The sequence below is a fragment of the Physeter macrocephalus genome, chromosome 7 (assembly GCF_002837175.3).
Source record: "Physeter macrocephalus isolate SW-GA chromosome 7, ASM283717v5, whole genome shotgun sequence".
NCBI lineage: Eukaryota > Metazoa > Chordata > Mammalia > Artiodactyla > Physeteridae > Physeter > Physeter macrocephalus.
Window position 1 is genome coordinate 37,876,195 of NC_041220.1, and position 20,629 is coordinate 37,896,823.

At 36.1% G+C, this 20,629-nt stretch overlaps 1 protein-coding gene across 3 annotated transcripts in view; it reads left to right on the top strand.

Annotated features, from left to right (window-relative positions):
* Window positions 1-20,629, top strand: part of TMPRSS11E (transmembrane serine protease 11E) — a 51,105-nt gene that overhangs the window by 15,729 nt on the left and 14,747 nt on the right. The window contains exons 1-5 of one of the 3 annotated variants that reach the window (XM_055085943.1): window positions 4,540-4,950; window positions 6,094-6,218; window positions 10,733-10,854; window positions 13,037-13,104; window positions 16,944-17,107. In XM_055085943.1, coding sequence (XP_054941918.1) covers window positions 10,831-10,854; window positions 13,037-13,104; window positions 16,944-17,107 — 256 coding nt within the window. In that variant the 5' untranslated portion in view covers window positions 4,540-4,950; window positions 6,094-6,218; window positions 10,733-10,830. Of the gene's footprint in view, window positions 1-4,539; window positions 4,951-5,503; window positions 5,523-6,093; window positions 6,219-10,732; window positions 10,855-13,036; window positions 13,105-16,943; window positions 17,108-20,629 lie in introns of those variants that run through there. The other 2 variants (XM_007123903.4, XM_024132026.3) reach the window with 2 other exon arrangements.

The following is a 20,629-nucleotide window of genomic DNA, read 5'->3' on the forward strand; positions in this document are numbered from 1 at the left end:
AAGCTTTTGATTTCTCCATCGAATCTGAATGAGATCCATGCTGGGTAGAGTAATCTTGGTTGTAGGTTCTTCCCTTTCATCACTTTAAGTATACCATGCCACTCCCTTATGGCTTGTAGAGTTTCTGCTGAGAAATCAGCTGTTAACCTTATGGGAGTTCCCTTGTATGGTATTTGTTGTTTTTCCCTGGTTGCTTTTCATAAGTTTTCTTTGTCTAATTTTTGCCAATTTGATTACTATGTGTCTCGGCATGTTTCTCCTTGGGTTTATCCTCTATGGGACTCTCTGTGCTTCCTGGACTTGGGTGGCTATTTCCTTTCCCATGTTAGGGAAGTTTTCAACTATAATCTCTTCAAATATTTTCTCTGGTCCCTTCTCTCTCTCTTCTCCTTCTGGGACTCCTAAAATACGAATGTTGTTGCGTTTAATGTTGCCCCAGAGGTCTCTTAGGCTGTCTTCATGTCTTTTCTTTCTTTTTTCTTTATTCTGTTCCGCAGCAGTGAATTCCACCGTTCTGTTTTCCAGGTCAGTTATCCGTTCTTCTGCCTCAGTTATTCTGCTATTGATTCCTTCTAGTGTAGTTTTCCTTTCAGTTATTGTTTTGTTCATCTCTGTTTGTTTGTTCTAGGTCTTTGTTAAACATTTTTGCATCTTCTCGATCTTTGCCTCCCTTCTTTTTCTGAGGTCCTGGCTCATCTTCATTATCATTATTCTGAATTCTTTTTCTGGAAGGTTGCCTATGTCCACTTCATTTAGTTGTTTTTCTGGGGTTTTATCTTGTTCCTTCATCTGGTACATAGCCCTCTGCCTTTTCATCTTGTCTATCTTTCTGTGAATGTGGTTTTTGTTCCATAGGCTGCAGGATTGTAGTTCTTCTTGCTTCTGCTGTCTTCCCTCTGGATTATTTGTAATTTTATAAGTAGTAATTTATTTGTATTTCTTTAAAAAACATAGCAATGAAAACATATGATCCATGAGCATGTATTCAAAATTTTAGTTCCACCCTGGATATTTTAATAGTCTTGTTCTGGACTATAATAAGAATCTAATCTTATAAGATTGAAGATCTCACCAATGCCAGCTGATATGAGTCTTCCACAAAGCACAAGGCATCTGAAGTGTTTGTGTGAACAAGACAAGCAGGCACAATCTATAAGGTAAAGAAATGAGCTAGTGCCAAATATACAACAAAAACTGAATAAATATTTATTAATTAATATTTTAAAACTTAAGCGCTGACTTAGGGAATTAGTAATGTCATGAGGTACTATGCTGTTACTTCATTGTGGTATCTTTCCTTATGCTTTTGTTTGGATATTGTAATTATATACAGACATTCAATGATCACAAATAAGAAGTGTCTCCTGAAATTAATGTCTACTTATTTTCATTTATCACTTTCTGAACTATGGTAACACTTTACAGTAGATAGATAAAATCATAGTTGGAAAATTATATATTTTAAACAGATGAAATACACATATTAACCACAAAGCTTGATTATTATCTAAAGTGTTTTATGGAAATCAGGCTTTACTTAAATAGTAATTACTCTTCACAATGTGTGATCTTTCTTCTCTTTTTGTAATATTCCAAGTTCTTTTCTAGACTAAGGCAGAACAGAAGTGCTTTGAGAGAGGTTGAAACCCATATTGTGGTACTGACAAATGGTCAGTTCAATTTGGCCTAACCAACTTCAGTTCAATCCCCTCTGTGAATATACATTGAGCATCAGAGTGGTCAGAGAATAAAGAGATAAGTAAGGCACAGACATTATCCCCAAGGGGCTCAAAATGTATATTATGATGTGATACTTAGTGGTGAATATAGCTTACTGAAATAAAGGGGACTTTTCTGAACTGGTTCTTAAATGCACAAAGGTTTTTATCATGCAAGCAAATTACAGACTCTGAGTTACTCCATATAGGAGGCAGCAGGAACAAAGGCAAAGAGCTAGAAAGCTCGCGGGGAAGAAGGGGAATGCCAAGCTAACTGAGGCCAACTTGGGTTTCAAGTGATCTCAGCCACTGGCTCTATCACTTCCAGAAAGAGCACTTACTGTAATGGACAATGATTCAGAGATAGGGGAGGCAGATGAGAAACCTGTTATCGAGCTGGACGATGAGTTTTAGTGACAATTATAAGAACAAAGTTAGTGATAATGGGATTGGAGACACACTAAATTAGATTTGCCATGCAGTTGAGACTAAAAAAATGAAAAAACTATTATAACTTCCCAACACAATTATCATTGACTTGTAGGCTATTGCTTATGTCAGCCATCAGTAAACTATGGCCCAAGGGTGAAATCCAGCCCACGACCTGTTCTGAGCTTGAGTTAAGAGTGATTTTTATACTTTCTAAATGGTTGAAACAAATCAAAATAAAAAAAATATTTCATGACAAGTGAAAATTATACAAAAGTCAAATTTCAGTGTACAGAAATAAAGTTTTATTGGAACACAGTCATGTTCATTTGTATATGTATTGTCTGTAGCTGCTTTTGCAGTACAATGGCAGAGCTGACTAGTAGCAATAGGGAGTGTGTGGTCCAGAAAAATCTAAAATATTTACTATCTGGACCTTCACAGAAAACTTTGCTGACCTCTGGCTTAAGTAGTTAATGATGCATTAGCATCACCAGCTTTATAGATATTGTGCACGTGTTCATTCAAAACAGCTCAGCTGGGCTGAGCTGGTGAAACATTCCAACTAAGAATATCAGCACTGCTTACCATTACAGAGAATGGGCAACGAGTTAGACATCTACTATTAATCGGTCCATGGTGGTGGTGTTAGGAAAGCGTTTGTTCTGGTAAACTTTCCTCTGAAGCACTGTGAGCCTTGACTTATGGTTCTCCAGTGCTTGCCATGTGGTTTATTTGTGGTAGTATGTTTTTTCCCCTCCTCTTTTTGTTGTTGTTTCTGCTGCTTTTCTTTCTTATACTATTCTAGAAAAAGACACATTAAGAAGTGATAATGCACCTCTGGACTTGTCTTTTGGCAATTTGGAGCTTATAAAAATATAACCATATTTTAACTGCTATATTCACCTGCTACATTCACTGTCTAATTACACATCCCCAATTGAAAAGAAAAATCGTAGAAAGAAAACTGATACCACTGAAGCTATTAGAATTTATCCAGTCTGTCTGAAGGTGGTTTTACAAGAGCAGGTTCATGTAAGTTTCAACAGGCCCCAATAATGATTGGAAAAGTGTTTATGTGCAGGAAGAGGTTAGTTACACAAGTGTCTGTTGATATGTAAAATAGATTTATTCCTCCATTTTACTAGTTTTTTTTTTTAGCACACTTCTACTACATCTAATTTGGAGCAATTCAGTATGGAATCACTTGCTGAGAGAGCAAACAAAAAAAGTAATTAAGAAACAGGGTGAATCAGTTTGAAAAGCAATCTCATACAGACTGGGAAGGGAAGAGAGAATGTTTCAAATGAAAAAATCTCAGTAATGTGGTCATTACCATTATTATTAATAATTAAAATAATGATGATAATAATAATAGTCCTTACTATTTGTACAATGATCTTCTACTGGGCAGCTCAAAGTAATGAAATACTTCATCATTTTTATCTCTAAGAGCTCATCAAGTTAGGAAGGGTCTGGAATTCTTATCCTTGTTTTTCATATGGAGAAAATAAGGGAGAGAAATGAATCTGCTGGTACCACACTATACAGTAGGTTGGTGGTCAGAATCAGAAACATAGTCTCTTAACTGTTTATTCAAAGTGTTTTTGATGGATTCTCTTTTTCTTTATCCCATACTATCCCTATTATTTGCATCAAAGCCACCAAAGACAGAGCATCCCTAAAATAGTTTTGAAAGGTGGGAGACAGGAAAAGAAGACACAGCAGTACCTCAGACAAGATAGTGATAGGAACTCCATGAAGAGACATGTATAACTGTCCTCATTACTTTCTCTCTTTTTCTCTCTCTCTCATTTAATTCGAAAGCCATGATGTTTCTTTTTTAAAAAAAATCCATCATAACATAAAAAAGTACATAAATTAAAATTAAAGTTGCTCTCTTACTTGTTATTCCACTTCTTACTGTCAAAAATTTTGTGTGTCTTTCTATATACTTCACTATGCACCTACACATATAGTTTTATTATGTACAAAAACTAGAACATAGGATGCATATTATTCTGCAATATTTTTTCATTAAAATATATCATTGACATTTTGCATGTTAATATGGGTAGCTCTACCTCATCAATTTAATGGCTGCATTGTTTTTAATTTTCTGTCTTGATTAAGAGTTATTGTAGAATAAATAGAACTTCTGTCTTATATTTCACAGTTCTACATATTCTTTTGACGATTATATCAACATCAATTGTTTCCTACATTTACAAATTCATATTCTTCATCTGGCATGTGTTGAAACTAGTTGAGAAGCCCTTCCCTCCCCATATTCCCTCCAAACTTTTGCTTATGTCTGCTATATGCATCTCCTTTCTTCTGCAACAAATGAATAGCAAGCATTCAGGGATGAAGGAACGGGAGTCAATTTATAAGCTTCTTATGCATGTTTTCACGTAAGAAATGTGCAGAATAGAAGTGGAGAAGTCTTTTTATATTACAGTAATTGTCACTCTAGAACAGCTGCTTGGAATCCCACTCAAGGGAGAACTGGAGATGGAAGAGATTGGGGAGAGAAAGATAGTTTCCTCGGCTACAGCCCCATGGGGATATCACAGAAATAAGGGAGGAGACCAAGTAGAGTCCCTGGAGCCTTCCACTACATTCCAGTGACTTCAGCAGGGCAGAGTCATGTAGCAATGATACTGTTGACTTCTGCAACAGTGTTCCCACCAAACAGGACATTGAGACAGACCCAAGATGGAATGATGGTGTGCCAGGGACCAGAATGATTATGTCACTTCCTGGTCTTGTATCACCAGGAAACGGAGTTCCCTTGATTTCTGTAAGTAACGATTATTTATTATGAAATGCTTCACAGTTTCCAAGAAGTTTTCACATTCATGATCTCATTCTGGGTCCCACAGTCAACCATGTGCTTTAAACAGAATGGGTAGGCTTTCTCTTATTGACAGATGGACAAACTTAGTTCAGAGTCTAAATAACTTGTCCAAGCTGGTAAGGAAAGGGCTGGACCTGCAATTCTCTTTATTCTGAAGCAACCCCAGGTGCTCCTTCAGGATAACACTTCCTTTTCTCTCAGTTCTTGTACCAGACTGCTCTGGAGATAAGAACACATGCCTTGATTCTACCAACATGCTAAATACCTCAAGAAACTTAAAATAACAGCATCGCATTTAAACAACTTGGCCAACTCTGACTTATTTCATTTTCTCTAAATTTTGAGTTTGTTTAGCAGCTATTTTAACACAAGGGAATGGCAACTTTACTAATCAAACGAAAATCAGGTTGATCAACATTTTTCAGTAACATGTATTTCTGAAGGCAGAACAAATGGGAGAGGTTGAGGAAATTTCATGCAGAAGGGATTTCCTGCAGCATTGCTGAAGTTTAGAGGTAAATATTAGCTCAAACACTCAGGTTCTTTAGAAGAGACCTCTGGTTGTCTCTTATGTGTATCCTCTAAATTTGTTTCAGAAAAATAGTAAGAGAATAGAATTAGAAACTCTGCCCTGAACCTAATATGGTTCAAACTGTAACATATATCATAGGCCATTTAAGAGTCTACAGTGGAAGTGCCTGACTTGGTATCTTGCACATAGCTGGCTCAGCAAATCATAGCTAACTCTTAAATAGCACTTTCTACATGTGAGGCGCTGTTGTAGGCACTTTACATACAGTAATTCATTTAATCCTTACAATAATCCTATAAGATTGGTACTATCATTATCATCTTCATTTTTTGAACGAGGAACTGAGATACAGAGAAGTCAAATTACCTGCCTAAGGTCAAGCAACCAGAACCAGGAATGGCTTCAGCAGCCAGGGATTAGGGTGTGTTCTAAAACAAAACAGTACTCTTCCTTCTGAGTGTCCTGAATTAGTTCTCCAGGAATATCTACTTCACCTAAGGAGTGGGTATGGGTGTGCACTGTAATATAATCCATCTGTTTGCTTTCTTTCTCAGGCCAGCTGTGGTGAGGGCCAGGAAGAGAGCTTGTTTGGAGCCCTGGGTTATTGGCCTCATCACCTTTATATCCCTGATTGTCCTGGCAGTGTGCATCGGACTCATCGTTCATTATGTGAGATACAGTAAGTATGGGTTGCCCTGGCATCATGTGATTTACCTCAAATATTTCCTGATTACATACCTGTTTTGATTTGCCTCAAGCTTATTCATTCATTACTATAATTTGTTTGCATAGCTGGTACAAAGAACTCTTCACCTGCCTTGTTACTCATTTAATCCTCACAAGCCAAGGAGGATTCTTTCTTCTATCTTTGATGTAGCAATGCTTCCTGCTGGGAATAGCATGCTAGTTTTCATATTCATTAACAGCAATAATCAACTCTTAATTAAAGGAAAACCGTAGGAAAGCTACAGTCCAATGTTCGGAGTTGTTTGAGGTCATAGGACAATCATCTTGATTTAAAATAACTCCAACTCATTGAAATCCTGACAGCTCAATAAATTGTACAATTGGGGATCATAGGGAAGTAGGCTCTATTTTGTACTAGTAAGTTGGGAAAATGCTTATAGTAATATATTGTTGAATAAATGCCTATTTGTTATTTTAAAATCATCTTGGTATATATTGCAAGTGATTAAAGAAGATAGGATATGCTGAGAATATTAATTACAAAGAGGTTCACTCTGTGGTAATCAGGTACCTCCATGCTAGATGAACCCTGAACACCGCTGTTATTAGAAAGGTCCCCAGGGTACTTCAGAACTGTTCTTCTAGGGCATAACAACCCTTCTGAAGTTTCCTTCTTACTCTGTCTCAGGTTTTAATTAGTTGACTCCACTTTGACCTATTTGTTTAATATCTCCCTTAGTGACTAGATAATGCTTTGATGTTCAAGACCCTGTAACCAAAGAAGCTAATCACTCAGTTCTAATTTAATTGGGAATTTGCAGCAGTTGCTTTTTTGTAAAGAGAGATGGTGATCTGTAAATTGGTTATCTTCTACTAGCAGACACAAATCCAATCTTAATTTCCTAAACAAGGTGGATTATTCCTGAAAGAAGAAGTATTCAAAGATTTTTTTTGGGGGGGGAGGGTAGAATTTGCCCACATGCAGGTCTTTGAATTTAGACTATCTGCATTTTGATAATTTCTCTGGAGCATGTTTATTAGTATAAAAAGAATAGCTAAAATAACTTTATAATTTTACAGTTCTGTTCTGAATATATTAAGTCCCATTATGTTGTAAGCATCATTATTCCTCTTCATGGATGCCTATGTTTTACTCATTTTTATATTTCTAGAACTTATTAAAGAACTTATTAGGCACATATTAGATAATTAATGTTTACTGAATACTGATTGATAAAAATGAATGAATCGTACCTACGATATTTTCTTGTGGCATATTTTGGTTTGTCTGACTTAACAAGGAATTCCTAGTCATGTTAGGGATCTTATTACTTCAGTGAGAGAAAATGTTCTTACTACTTCTCCTTGGCCTCTTCCCAAGCCAAGTATTATAAGGCTTACAAATCTTACTCATATGCATACAATAAAAACCTGGTAAGATTTCAGTAACCTGTTCCTGTGTACCCTATTGTTGGGATGATCAGCTGAGTAATATGGAAGACACAGCGTCTGCTGCCCACACAGCACACCTGAATAAACAGCAATTGTTATGATATGTGTTACTGTCATATTTGTGACCTGTCTTTTGTTTAGAGATGTAACCTAAGAACAGAGTAGATACAACACATGAGAATTTAGGTGCTGGCACGCCTAGATAACCAAACTGAGCCAAACAAATCTATTGTAGAAACAGGCAGATAAAGATGGAGGTGATCAGACTGCATCATTTTGGCATAAAACCCAGGACAGCATAGAACTGTGTGTTCAGTTTTTATCCAGTGGCCTTTGGGACTGCGTTTCTGTCCCTTTCGTGATTTGAATGACAGCAGGTGAATCTATTATGAACATCATTGTAGGTTATAGAATCAAAAAGCTGTTAGAAAATTATCAGCAAACTCATGTTCATCCTTATTTTTCTTTTCTGCTAATATTCTCAATAATATTTTTCAACAACTGCACATGCCGTATAATTCTGGTAACTGGAAATATGTTTTGACACCTAGCAACCTATCTGAGTCTATCAGGCAAATTAAAATATTGACTATAGATAAGTTGTTCATTTGGTTGAAGCATATAAAATTGCTGATATTTGACCATTTTTAACCTATATAAATGGCAATTTCAAATAATTCAATCTAATAACTGAAAAGAAACAGGTCTAAGGATGAAGAAGAATATGTTTTCCTCCTCTTTAGAAACTTACTATTCAACATGTGGTTAGGTACCAGCAACATCTGCCTCATCTAGGAGCTTGTTAGAAATGCAGAATCTTGGGTCCAACTTTATTTCTTTAATTAATTTTTATTGGAGTATAGTTGATTTACAGTATTGTGTAGTTTCTGTTGTACAGCAAAGTGAATCAGTTATACATATTCATATATCCACTCTTTTTAAAATTCTATTCTCATATAGGTCATTACAGAGTATTGAATAGAGTTCCCTGTGCTATACAGTAGGTTCTTATTAGTTATCTATTTTATATCTAGTAGTGAGTATATGTCAATCCCAATCTCCCAATTTATCCCTCCCCCCATTTCCCCCTTGGTAACCATAAATTTTTTTTCTACATCTGTGACTCTATTTCTGTTTTGTAAATAGGTTCACTTGTACCACTATTTAAAATTCCACATATAAGCAATATCATATGATATTTGTCTTTGTCTGACTTCACTCAGTATGACAATTTCTAGGTCCATCCATGTCACTGCCAATGGCATTATTTCATTCCTTTTTATGGCTTTCTTATTCCACTGTGTATATGTACCACATCTTCTTTATCCATTCCTTCGTCAATGGACATTTAGGTTGCTTCCATGTATTGTAATAGTAAATTTACAATACAATACAATTTACAATACAACACTATTGCTATTGTAAATAGTACTGCAATGAACATTGGGGTATGTGTATCTTTTTGAATTATGATTTTCTCTGGATACATGTTGGGCCCAACTTTAGACCTAAAGTAAACTATTGGTCAATATTTAGATAAATTTAAAACGTTACTTGAAATTGTGTATATTGTGATCTGCTTGCATTTCAGGTCAAACAGTCCTCAGGGCAAGGGCAAGGTCATTCAGTGAAAGAGAGGGAGGAAGGCAAATCCTCCCTAGACCCTCACTTAAGTGGCTAATGCTCAGGAGACCCTGACCTTACAGTGTCATCCATATCCTTTATGCATAACCAACCCCTCCCCAGGCCTTGTCCGAGTCTGACCAGAGGTTTCCCTTTCTGTCCCAACAAATCCTCTGGATGGCTAGAATGTTCTTTTGGAATTTACTGGTAGTTTTCTTCCTTATATAACTCTCATGTAAAACTAGAGATTTCTCCTATAGCCTCAGTGAGTATATTTGTTTTTTTCCACTCCAAGAAGCAATATATAATGAAAATTTGTGCTTTGGGAGTTAGACCTTAGCTTGAAACCCAGTTCAGTCTTTTCTGGCCATGTCATGTGGAGGTTGGGTAATTTATTTACAATTCTGAGACGGTAGTCCTTATCTGTTAAATGTGGATACTACTACTTCCTTATGGGAGTTATTTTAAATTGAATGAGATATGCAAATATACTTGGGACACAGGTGTCTAATGTTAGTTTCCTTTCCCTCCGGGGGTTAAGTGAGGGAAAGGATGAGAAGCAAGAGAGTACCTGAGATTGATGAGGCACACTCCATTTTCCTATCATAACCATACACAACCATCGTGTTCCAGGTGCTTGGCACAGAGTCTCTCACAGAAAAGATAGTCAGCATGAATATTCATGGAATGAATCTTCTGAGCTCTGTGCTTGCTTCATGTACAGGAGGGTAGAGGAAAAGCTGTGTTGCACTAATTCTTCAGCAGACCAAAAACATGGGCTGCTTGAACTGGATGCAGAAAGTGGAGATGATGGCTAAAGAAACAGACAAACCAATTCCTATGGCTGGTGGGAGAAAATAAATGGAGTGACAAGGGAACCAGGTGAAACTAAGTAGTGTTTCTGGAGGGTTATGTCCAGTGGCAACTCTACCTCCTTAAACTTCTGTATACTGAGCTCCTAGCATTTTAATCCCTACCCTCATCTCCTTATCCAAAATAAATATTCTTACACTAGACTCCCTATGGCAAGAATTGATGTGTAGTTTATGGAACAGGAAGAAATCTACTTTTAAAATATAAAAATGCATTCACTCTTGGGAAGCTTCTGAATCTATTCCTGTTGATATGCTCAGATGGTGTGACTTACTGCTTCTTGTGGCTTATTCAGGAATGGATAACACATGACTAATTAGCCTACAGGAACACCAAGCAGTTCATATGGCTTTTATACTCCAAATCTTATGATGATGAAAGTTGTTGTCTTTTATTTTGATATAACCATGAAGGTCAGAACAGGATGATGGAGATGATGACCAGGGTAGGACATTGTTTCCTGTCCCAGTCTGTCTAGCAACTACCAAATGGGGAAATGATGATGCTTTACACACATCTGATAAAAAATATGATGAGTTTTTTCCTCTATCCTTGTAGATCAAAGGACGACCTACAATTACTATAGCACATTGTCATTTACAAGTGACAAACTATATGGTGAGTTTGGAAAAGAGGCTTCTGAAAATTTCACAGAAATGAGCCAGAAAATTGAATCAATGGTAAGCATTTTATTCCCACTTCTAGGGTATTTGCTATCACTTTTTACCGTAATTTTTAGTATCCTAGCTTCTCAAAAATCCATTCAACTGATCTTGTATATCTTGCAAAATGGGGAGAGGCCCTACCTGAGAGATACAAGACAAAACTAACAATAAATGACTTGGAGGAATATGCCTTAGAGGGCTAAACCTAGTGACTTTTAGCCATTTCTTTTTGTACCTCCTACACACCCTTCCTTAGCTAGTGCTACAGTATTGATCAGCAGAGTCTAGAAATTTTGAGAATGTTAGGGTGACCCAAAATACAGTTGTTGTATCATTGATTTCCTAAAGAAGAGACCTTTAGCAAAAGGACACAAGATTGAAATTATTCAGACACATACTTGAGAAGTATCTTAGTATTTAAAAATATCCAACCTTGGACAAGTTTTTGGTACATAATTCTGTAGGAAATCCTTGGATATTCATCTTTATCCTTAGGGCATCAACATTCATCCTGAGGAATGAATTGAATATTTTAAATAGTGGAAAATTTAGCAGTATAGGCCAAAAGAGCAAGAGCCTGGGTGATGACTTCTCTTCATTGTCAGACTACTTAGAGAATAATTTAGACTTTTCCTGGTAGTCTGTGAAGTAATTAGTGAAATGATGTGATGGAAAGCACCCTAAACTAGGAGTTGGGACACCTAGTTCTGGTACCATTTACTAGCCAGTGATGTGTCATTGACATATCTCTTTATCATTCTGGAAAAATTTTCTTATGTGAAAATTAAGGCACTAGACTAGAAAATTTTCAAATTGTCTTCCAGTTCCAATATCCTGAGTGAGAACAGAATGGCAGTGGCCCACCTGGAAACTGACTGGTAGACTAGGAGCCTGAGGATTTGGATACTTTGCTGAGGAGAGGGTCAAATCCTGGTTGTATTCGTACTTGTAAACACCAAACCAGGGAAATATCAAATAAGCTCTTTTTAAGGAGCTATATTTTAGGATATATATATACATATATATGTATATATATCTCCTTAAAATATAACGTATATTAAAGGAAAGGAAATGGAACTAAAGAGATCAAGTAAAGATGCAACTATTTTCCTTGTTTTTTGTGCCATTCACTAAAATTTTTATAAGATCCAGACTGACTTAAATATATAGGAATATAAATAGGACTCATACTCTTAAAAATTAATAATTTTGAAATTGTTTGATAAAAAAATAAACCTTTAAATAAATATTTCCAGGTGAATGCTGTCATTAGAGAACTCATTTGAATTGTGCTGATTTGTCTCATAATTGAAGTAACTTTCTTTGGGCACAAAGACTCAGAAGTCAAACAAAATGTAGGAAAGAATAAAAAGGCTCATTGTTTCTGTCAGTCAATTACCAACTTGTAGTATCTGTGTTTGGTAAATATCCATACAGTGAAAACAAGAAATACTTGATGTGTTTATCTTGACTTTTAATTTAAAAATTTAAGTTGGCTAGAATTCTTATTTGTAGTAGTAAGACATACCTCCACAAAATACATTCTTCCACCCTATTAGAATAAACCTTATAGGAGGTATTAGGCTATGTATCCCAGTTCACTTGGGCCTTCCTAAGAGCATCTTGAGTGCTGAATTGAGTGCAGATTATGACAGGATATGTGGTAACTTTTTCACCAGGTTTGAGAACCATGTGACACCATTACGCGTTCATTTCCCCCTTCCAAGTACTAATCAAGCCCGACCCTGCTTAGCTTCTGAGATTAGATGAGATCCAGCATGTTCAGGATGGTGTGGTCATAGATTGTCCTTATTTTTATGACCTACCACTTGACAGAATTTTTTCATTTCCTTTGTTTATCTATGGTAAAAATCTGTATCTCACTGTGTGGATGCTTACTCTTACTTTTCAAAACCCAATCTGTTTATTCTCTTTTGTCTCTTTCTGAGTGTAACACAGAAGATGTCACTCCTGGCCCCCCTACTATGGTTCCCCAGCTCCTATAATTCCTAAGGCAGAGTTCAGTTGAAATCACTGAGTAGAATACAAAAGAGATTCCTCAAGTTCAGCACTTTGTGAAATGTCAGTCAATGTGTTTTGTTCTTAAGTTTTTAAAAAATGTTTTTAAGCTTTGAATCAACTTGCAGAATTTCCGAAAATTATCCTTGCTGACGTATTTTGAATATTTTTGGAACAGGTGAAAAATGCATTTCATAAATCTTCACTGAGGCAAGCATTTGTGAAGTCTCACATTATCAAGTTCAGGTATGTAGATCTAAAATGCTGACTTCTGAATATAATTTAAAGCTAAAGCTGTTAACCTGGTCAGTAATAAATACTGTCTGAAGTGTTAATGATATGATATAATTCAATTCAACAGACGTTAATTTGGTACCTGCTCTGTATAAGTCATGGGTTACAATGTGCCTTACTCATTCTTTAAATTCAAAAGAAGGCATTTGCAAGATGATTTTGAGGGACAGAAGTGTTATTGGTGGCTATGTTATAGAACTGTTTTTTTTTGTTTATTTGTTTGTGTGTTTTTTGGAAACCCTAATTAGCACAAATAGGGACCTAAGCCACATCCCTCGGTTTAATAGCAAATAAGTGTCCTATGTAAAATAGTGTAGCAGATGAGGTTTTTCTTCTCCTCTTGGTTCTCCTTCCTACCAATTTTCTTTCCTTTCTTTCATTCCACTCGGTTTTTCTACAAATACTTAAGATCTCAGATCTGATCATCAACCATCAATAAATAGAATCCAGAACATAACATTTTAAGCAAAATACTATATGAGGATCTTAAGTAATAATTGTCTTAATACAAATTACTTGTATTTTTCAAAATAAAACAAGAGCTATTTCCAACATTATTTCAATGACAAAAACTCCAAGTTACTTCTCAGTCTATTACTTAGTTGACATCTCTGAGGTGTTAGTTTGCTCACTTTCTCCTGAAAATTCCATATTGTTTGGTGTTTGAAATTTTACTTTTTCTTAGATCTGCTTCTCCAGTTCTTAAATTTTCACTCTCTCAAGGGGACTTCATCCACCCACATCATGCTTTCATGTGCTATTGAAACCCAAGTCTCTATTTCCAGTCTAAACTGTTGTCCTGATTTTTAGAACTATATGCCTGCCCACGCACACCTCCACATGGAGGTTCCACAGAAAATTCTTAAACTCAGGAAAAACCCAATCACACTAATGAGAAACGTGGAAGTCATCATCCCACACTCCTCCCTTTCCTGGGCCCCTCGCACTTTATGAATAACTAAGTTCTACCAATTCTTCTTCCAAATAACTTTCTATTTTGTTTACCCCTTCATCCCAGAAATCTTGCTACTCATTATTCTTTCTTCTGTTACTAAAATATGAAGAAGTGTAATTTGTTGGAAAGATAAAGTCAGTCTTAGAGATGTTGATTTGAGGTACTAAGGGACCTTACGAGCCTGAAATATGCATCTGACCTAAGGGAGGAAATGGAAACTGAGCTGAAGACATAAATTTGCTCAACATCAACTCAAAGTATTAGAAAGTGTGGGTGTCAACAGAATTTCTCAGAAAAGGGGTAATGCAAGAAAAAAAAAGATGATGAAGAAAGCTTGAAGAACAACAGTGTTTAAGGAAATAGAAGAAAAATAGGAACCTAGGAAATAGGGAAGGAGCAGGAAAAATGAAGAATCAAGAGAGGCACCACTGAAGCTAACAACAGAACGTTTCAGGGAGTGAGTGGTCAGCATCGACAAGACTCCTGAGACGCCAAGTAATGAGACTAGAAAGAATCCATTGGAAATGTCAATGAGGAAGTCATTAGTGTTCAAGCAGAGAAACAACTCAGTGGAACAAAAGGGGAGGATGCAGACTGCAATGAAGTAAATATGAGGCAGAACGTAATTTACCCATTTTAGAAGGTTTTCTGTGATACGAAGGTGTGAGATAAATTGTACAGCTGGGGTAGAGGGAGAGTTTTGTTTGTTTTTGTCTCTATTAGCCAGCCAGTATAGGAATAGTTTAAGAGAAAGAAGAAAGAGTAAGTAATAGATTATAGGGTTGCTGAGGCAGTGAAATGGGATGAGATATATAACAATAATCTCTTTAAAGTCCTATTTGTTTTTTTACGATTACAAAAACAATAGAAAATTTTATAAAATTCAAATAGCACAGTATTACAATAAATAGAAAGTGAAAGCCCCCTCTCCAATAATTTCACACCCAGAAATGATACGTTTTGTTAACAATTTATATTTAACATTTTCCCAATGACTGCATATAGATCTATTTCATTCTTTTTTTTTTAACATCTTTATTGGAGTATAATTGCTTTACAGTGGTGTGTTAGTTTCTGCTTTACAACAAAGTGAATCACTTATACATATACGTATGTTCCCATATCTCTTCCCTCTTGCGTCTCCCTCCCTTCCACCCTCCCTATCCCACCCCTCTAGGAGGTCACAAACCACCTAGCTGATCTCCCTGTGCCATGCGGCTTCTTCCCACTAGCTATCCACCCTACGTTTGGTAGTGTATATATGTCCATGCCACTCTCTCATTTTGTCACAGCTTACCCTTCCCCCTCCCCATATCCTCAAGTCCATGCTCTAGTAGATCTGTGTCTTTATTCCCATCCTTTAGCTGGCTGCATAGTATTTCACTATAAGTATATGTCAAGATTGATTTAGCCAATGCCCTTTTGATGAACACTTGGGTTGTTACATATTTTTCTGATTTAAAAATAAAGTTATGACAACATATGTGTACATATCTCCTTGCACACAAAAGAGTGTATTTGAAGATTAAACTTCTAAAAGCAGAAATGCTGCATCAAAGAAGATGGATAATCAAATTTATAACACACAAACTGCCTTCCAAAAATGAGATTCTAATTTATATTCTCACTTACAGTTTGGGAGCATAGGAGTTGATGCAGTATACAGTGAGGAGTAAAATTGTTTGGGGTTCTGGTTCAAGATGGTGAAGTAGGAAGAACTGAACTCACCTTCTCCCATGGACACACTGAGTTTGCAGCTACATAAGAAACAATTTTCTCTTTAAAAAAAAAAAAAAGTTGGCTGAGTAAATACTACACATTGGGCAAGTGAGAAGAAAACAACATTGAAGCAGGCTGGAGACAACGGGACACAATCTTGTCATAAACTCCACCCCAGCAGAGCAACCCACACCGGAAGAAAACTCAAAACCCAGAGATTCTCCCTGGTGACTGAAGGGTTCGAACCCCATACCAGGCACCTCAACTTTTAGGATGTGCACCTGAGAGATGAGCCTCCAAAACATCTAACTTTGAAAATGAACAGGGTTTGAGTCCTGAGATCCACAAAACTGTAGCCATCTGGGAGATGGCTCTTAAAGGGCCCATGCACTTGGGCTCACCCATCCCAGGGTCCAGCACTGAGGCAGCTTATTGCACCCAGACTAAAAGGGAACTGATTGCATTTGAAAAGAAGGGGTAGAGTAACTGACAGAGAATGAGAAAGTGTAGTCAAGGATGATTCAAAAAAAAGGATGATTCCAAAGTAGTAATTCATTCAAATAATGCTAAAGCTAGTTAACACTCTATCTTGGAAATATAATCATGTGAAGTCAAAACAACTTGCTCAAGCTTTCTAATGTCCTTAGGATTGGGAGTTGTTTAGGAGAGCCTGAAGGCTGCTTAGGAGAAATCACTGGATTTAATTAAACCACTGGAAATTAAGCCTGAAAGCCAAAGCCAGAGTTGATTTCATATTTACCATACATTTTATTTGATAATTTTGAATGGTTGACAAGAGAATTGTTTTTTATATTAATAACCCAAGTATTTAACTAGATCCTGTGGTGGTAAGGGAGATCATAAGCATACTAGTTGCTTATCAGAGAGGCTGAGATGGGAGTTCTATATATGGCAAACAATAGGAGTATAGAAGAAAACAAATTAGATCTTTTAAAATTGCATTTATGGATTTGTTTTGTGTGTGTATTTGTGCTTCAAATGAATGATAAAGAAAAAAACAGAGTTTGATATTACCATAAATCTTATTTGGAACTTTATCTTTAAAAACCATCTTTCTCTTTTTTTTTTTTTTTTTTTTTTCCTGTTTGGTCCACAGTCAAAAGGAACATGGAGTATTGGCTCATATGCTGATGATTTTTAGATTTCCCTCTACTGAGGATCCTGAAACCATAAATAAAATTATTCAACGTGTTCTATATGAAAAGCTGCAAGATGTTGTAGGACCCCATAAATTCAATCCTGAATTAGTTGAAATTAAAAGTAAGTTTATTTCCTATTATGTAGTTCAATTCTCTTACATAGAATACCTCCATGTTAAGTTTGGTCTTGGGCACTGATTTTTTAAAAAGTTTTGGGATGTCTTTCATTGTAGGGATCTTGCCACCAACAGAATATTTCTTTGGGACTAAATTGGTCCTAATGAAGTTTTAAATTTTTTAATACTACCTTAAACTTACACCACCCATGCAAGTCTGTCATCAACCCCTGAGCCTGTGTTCTTTTTCTATATTGGGGCTTACACTTTAGCTATAGAATCCAATGATAAATGGAGAAAGTGGCTTTGTGTGTTTATTCCTCTTTTTCTTGTTGCTTACTTTTTATGTTCTGAGTATGATGGGTGGAAAGGTTCATGCCATCCACATATTTGCTTTCAAATGTCATTAATAAACCTTGTTAGCTTCTTTACTTAGGCCCTTTACTGATGAAAAGTTTATAATTTAGTTTTTGGTATAAATTATTTTTGGTATATTTTACAACTAATTTGAAAAATCTGAGGTTTTTTTTTTGTCAGGGCAGGGGGACAAGATAAACAATGATAGGTCCTCATTACTAGAAAGTAAAAAAAAAATAAGAGAGCCTCAGGGGAAATAAAAGACTGGTTAAAAGCTAAGTCATGTGCTATAGAACAATGCTAATCTGTAGAAATAGTGTGCCAGCCACATGTATGATCTTAAACTTTCTAGTAGCCACATTAAAAAAGTAAAAGTAAACATGTGAAATGTATTTAAATAATTTATATATTTAACCCAATATATCCAAAGTAGTACTATTTCAACAAGTAGTCCATGTAACTGACTACTGGTTGAAATGCTAATGTAATTTACATTGTATTCACAATGTAATTTATATTGACAAATAGCTCATGTAAATATTATTCATTAGATTTTTTTTTGTAATAAGGCTTTGAAATCTATTGTATATTTTATATTTATAGCGCATTTCAGTCACATTTCAAGAGCTCACTAGGCGCGTGTGGCCAGTGAATAGAATATTGGATATGGAAGCACTAGAAACTACAGAATAGGGGACAAGTAGAAAGAATGAATACAAGTGCTGATATAAAAGCTGACAGATGTAACTAGAGGCCTAACCTGGTGGTCAGCCCCTCTACTTGCTTAGAAAAGGAGGCTCAGTTCTCAGGGCCAGCTACATAATTTGTGAGGCCCAGTGCAAAGTGGAAGTGTAGGACTCTTTGAAAAGCAATTAAACAATGCTGTTAAAGGTACTAAGATATAAGACTTTGCTTTCTTTCATGGTCTCTCTCGACTTATCATGGCATTTTTATTTGTTAATTAATGATATTCTAAGTGAAAAAATCCAAACTTTAAATTACTAGCATGAGTTTTGCTGTTCACCTTTATATTGTGAAATGTCAATTTCAAATGTAAATATAAAAGCATTTAACTTTCATTTGGAATCATGAAAATTATACAACTGTATTTCATAGCTCATCCATGCATGTATTTTGGTTCCATGCAATGGTAACACTACAGAAGTCTAGCTCAACATTTTTTATTTCCCTTCTTGATACAGGCACATTTTACCAATGCTCTCTACCTTCAGCTTATGTGAGGAAGAACCAAAAGATCCTTCTATGTCATTATTTTCAGCTGAAGCTGTTGGCTAATACAGAGAAATAACAGGAGCAAGAGAGGATATGAGAGGGTCCCTTAGTCATTCATGTTTATTAGAATGCCATTGCCTTCTTTTGTGTTCTAAGCAAGTTCTGGTTCAAACAGAAAACAGCCTCCTGAGACTGTCACTGCCCTCTGCTTACACAGTGGTAGACATCACACACTTATACTCACTTTGAGTTTGCTAAACACTGTGGGTCCACTGGAATTCTTAGTTCATAGGATATTGTGCATGATATATACAAATGGGGTAGCAAGAATCCATGGGCACAACTATTGTGTATATCTCCTCTGCCCATGCCATCTCTATTATCCTGTCAAACTTCACTTCTAAACATGTTATGAGATAAAATTATTATGAATTTCAAGACAGTGAGCATTAAACCAAGTGAGAGGTCATGCTGAGAGCAGGACTCAATGCAGATACACAAGTCACACACCCATGAAGTCAGCCCTGTTAGTAGTATTGTAAAAAAAAAAAAAAGAAATTCAACTAAATAAATTTAAAGATCTAATTGTCTTTATTTAATGATTCACAAATTGTGCAGCATTCTGCCTTAGCAGATAGATAGGAGCTCTGAGGAGCTGTACAAAATGGAAGATTTTTATAGCCAGAAGGAGGTGAGACAAGGAAGAAGGAAGCTTTCTAACAGAGTGGACTGTGTCATGAAAGGGCAACTTCATTTGGGAGTAGGTGGGGTCTATCAGACAGATTACTTCACTGGTGCCAACCAGGTAATTCCAGATTGACTGACTAAAGGTCACATTCCTGAGACACGCTGAAACTGCAATTAGGCTAGATATTAGGTGGTTTGCTGATGTAAGACTTAGCACAAGCTACTCCATTTTGAGTCTCCTTATTTCTTTTTTTAACAGTATCAACATGCAAAGCCATTTAAAGCTTGTGTTTCCATATTTATTTTCTGTTTTGATGATCTGTCCATAGTGTAGGTGGGGTGTTAAAGTCCCCTACTATTATTGTGTTACTGTCAATTTCCCCTTTATTGTTGTTAGCATTTGCCTTATGTATTGAGGTGCCCCTATGTTGGGTGCATAAATATTTATAACTGTTATATCTTCTTCTTGGATTGATCCCTTGATCATTATGTAGTGTCCTTCCTTATCTCTTGTAACAGTCTTTATTTTAAATCTATTTTATCTGATATATTGTTACTCCAGCTTTCTTTTGATTTGCATGGAATATCTTTTTTCATCCCCTCACTTTCAGTCTGTATGTGTCTCTAGGTCTGAAATGGGTCTCTTGTAGACAGAATAGATATGGGTCTTGTTAAATGATACAATAGACCAGATAGATTTAATTGATATTTATAGGACATTCCACCCGAAAGTGGCAGAATACACTTTCTTCTGAAGTGCGCATGGAACACTCTCCAGGATAGATCACACCTTGGGTCACAAATCAAGTGGTGGAAAATTTAAGAAAATTGAAATTGTATCAAGCATCTTTTCCAACCAAAACACTATGAGATTAGAAATCAATTACTGGAAAAGAAACTGTAAAAAAACAAACACATAGAGGCTAAAAAATATGTCACTAAATAATCAAGAGATCACTGAAGAAATCAAAGAGGAAATTAAAAAAATACCTACAAATGACTACGAAAACACAATGACCCAAACCTGTGGGATGTAGCAAGAGGGAAGTTTATAGCAATACAGTGCTACATCAAGAAACAAGAAAAATCTCAAACAAACAATCTAATCTTACACCTAAAGCAACTAGAGAAAGAAGAACAAAGAAAACCCAAACAGTAGAAGGAAAGTAATCATAAAGATCAGAGCAGGGCTTCCCTGGTGGTGCAGTGGTTGAGAGTCTGCCTGCCGATGCAGGGGACACGGGTTCGTG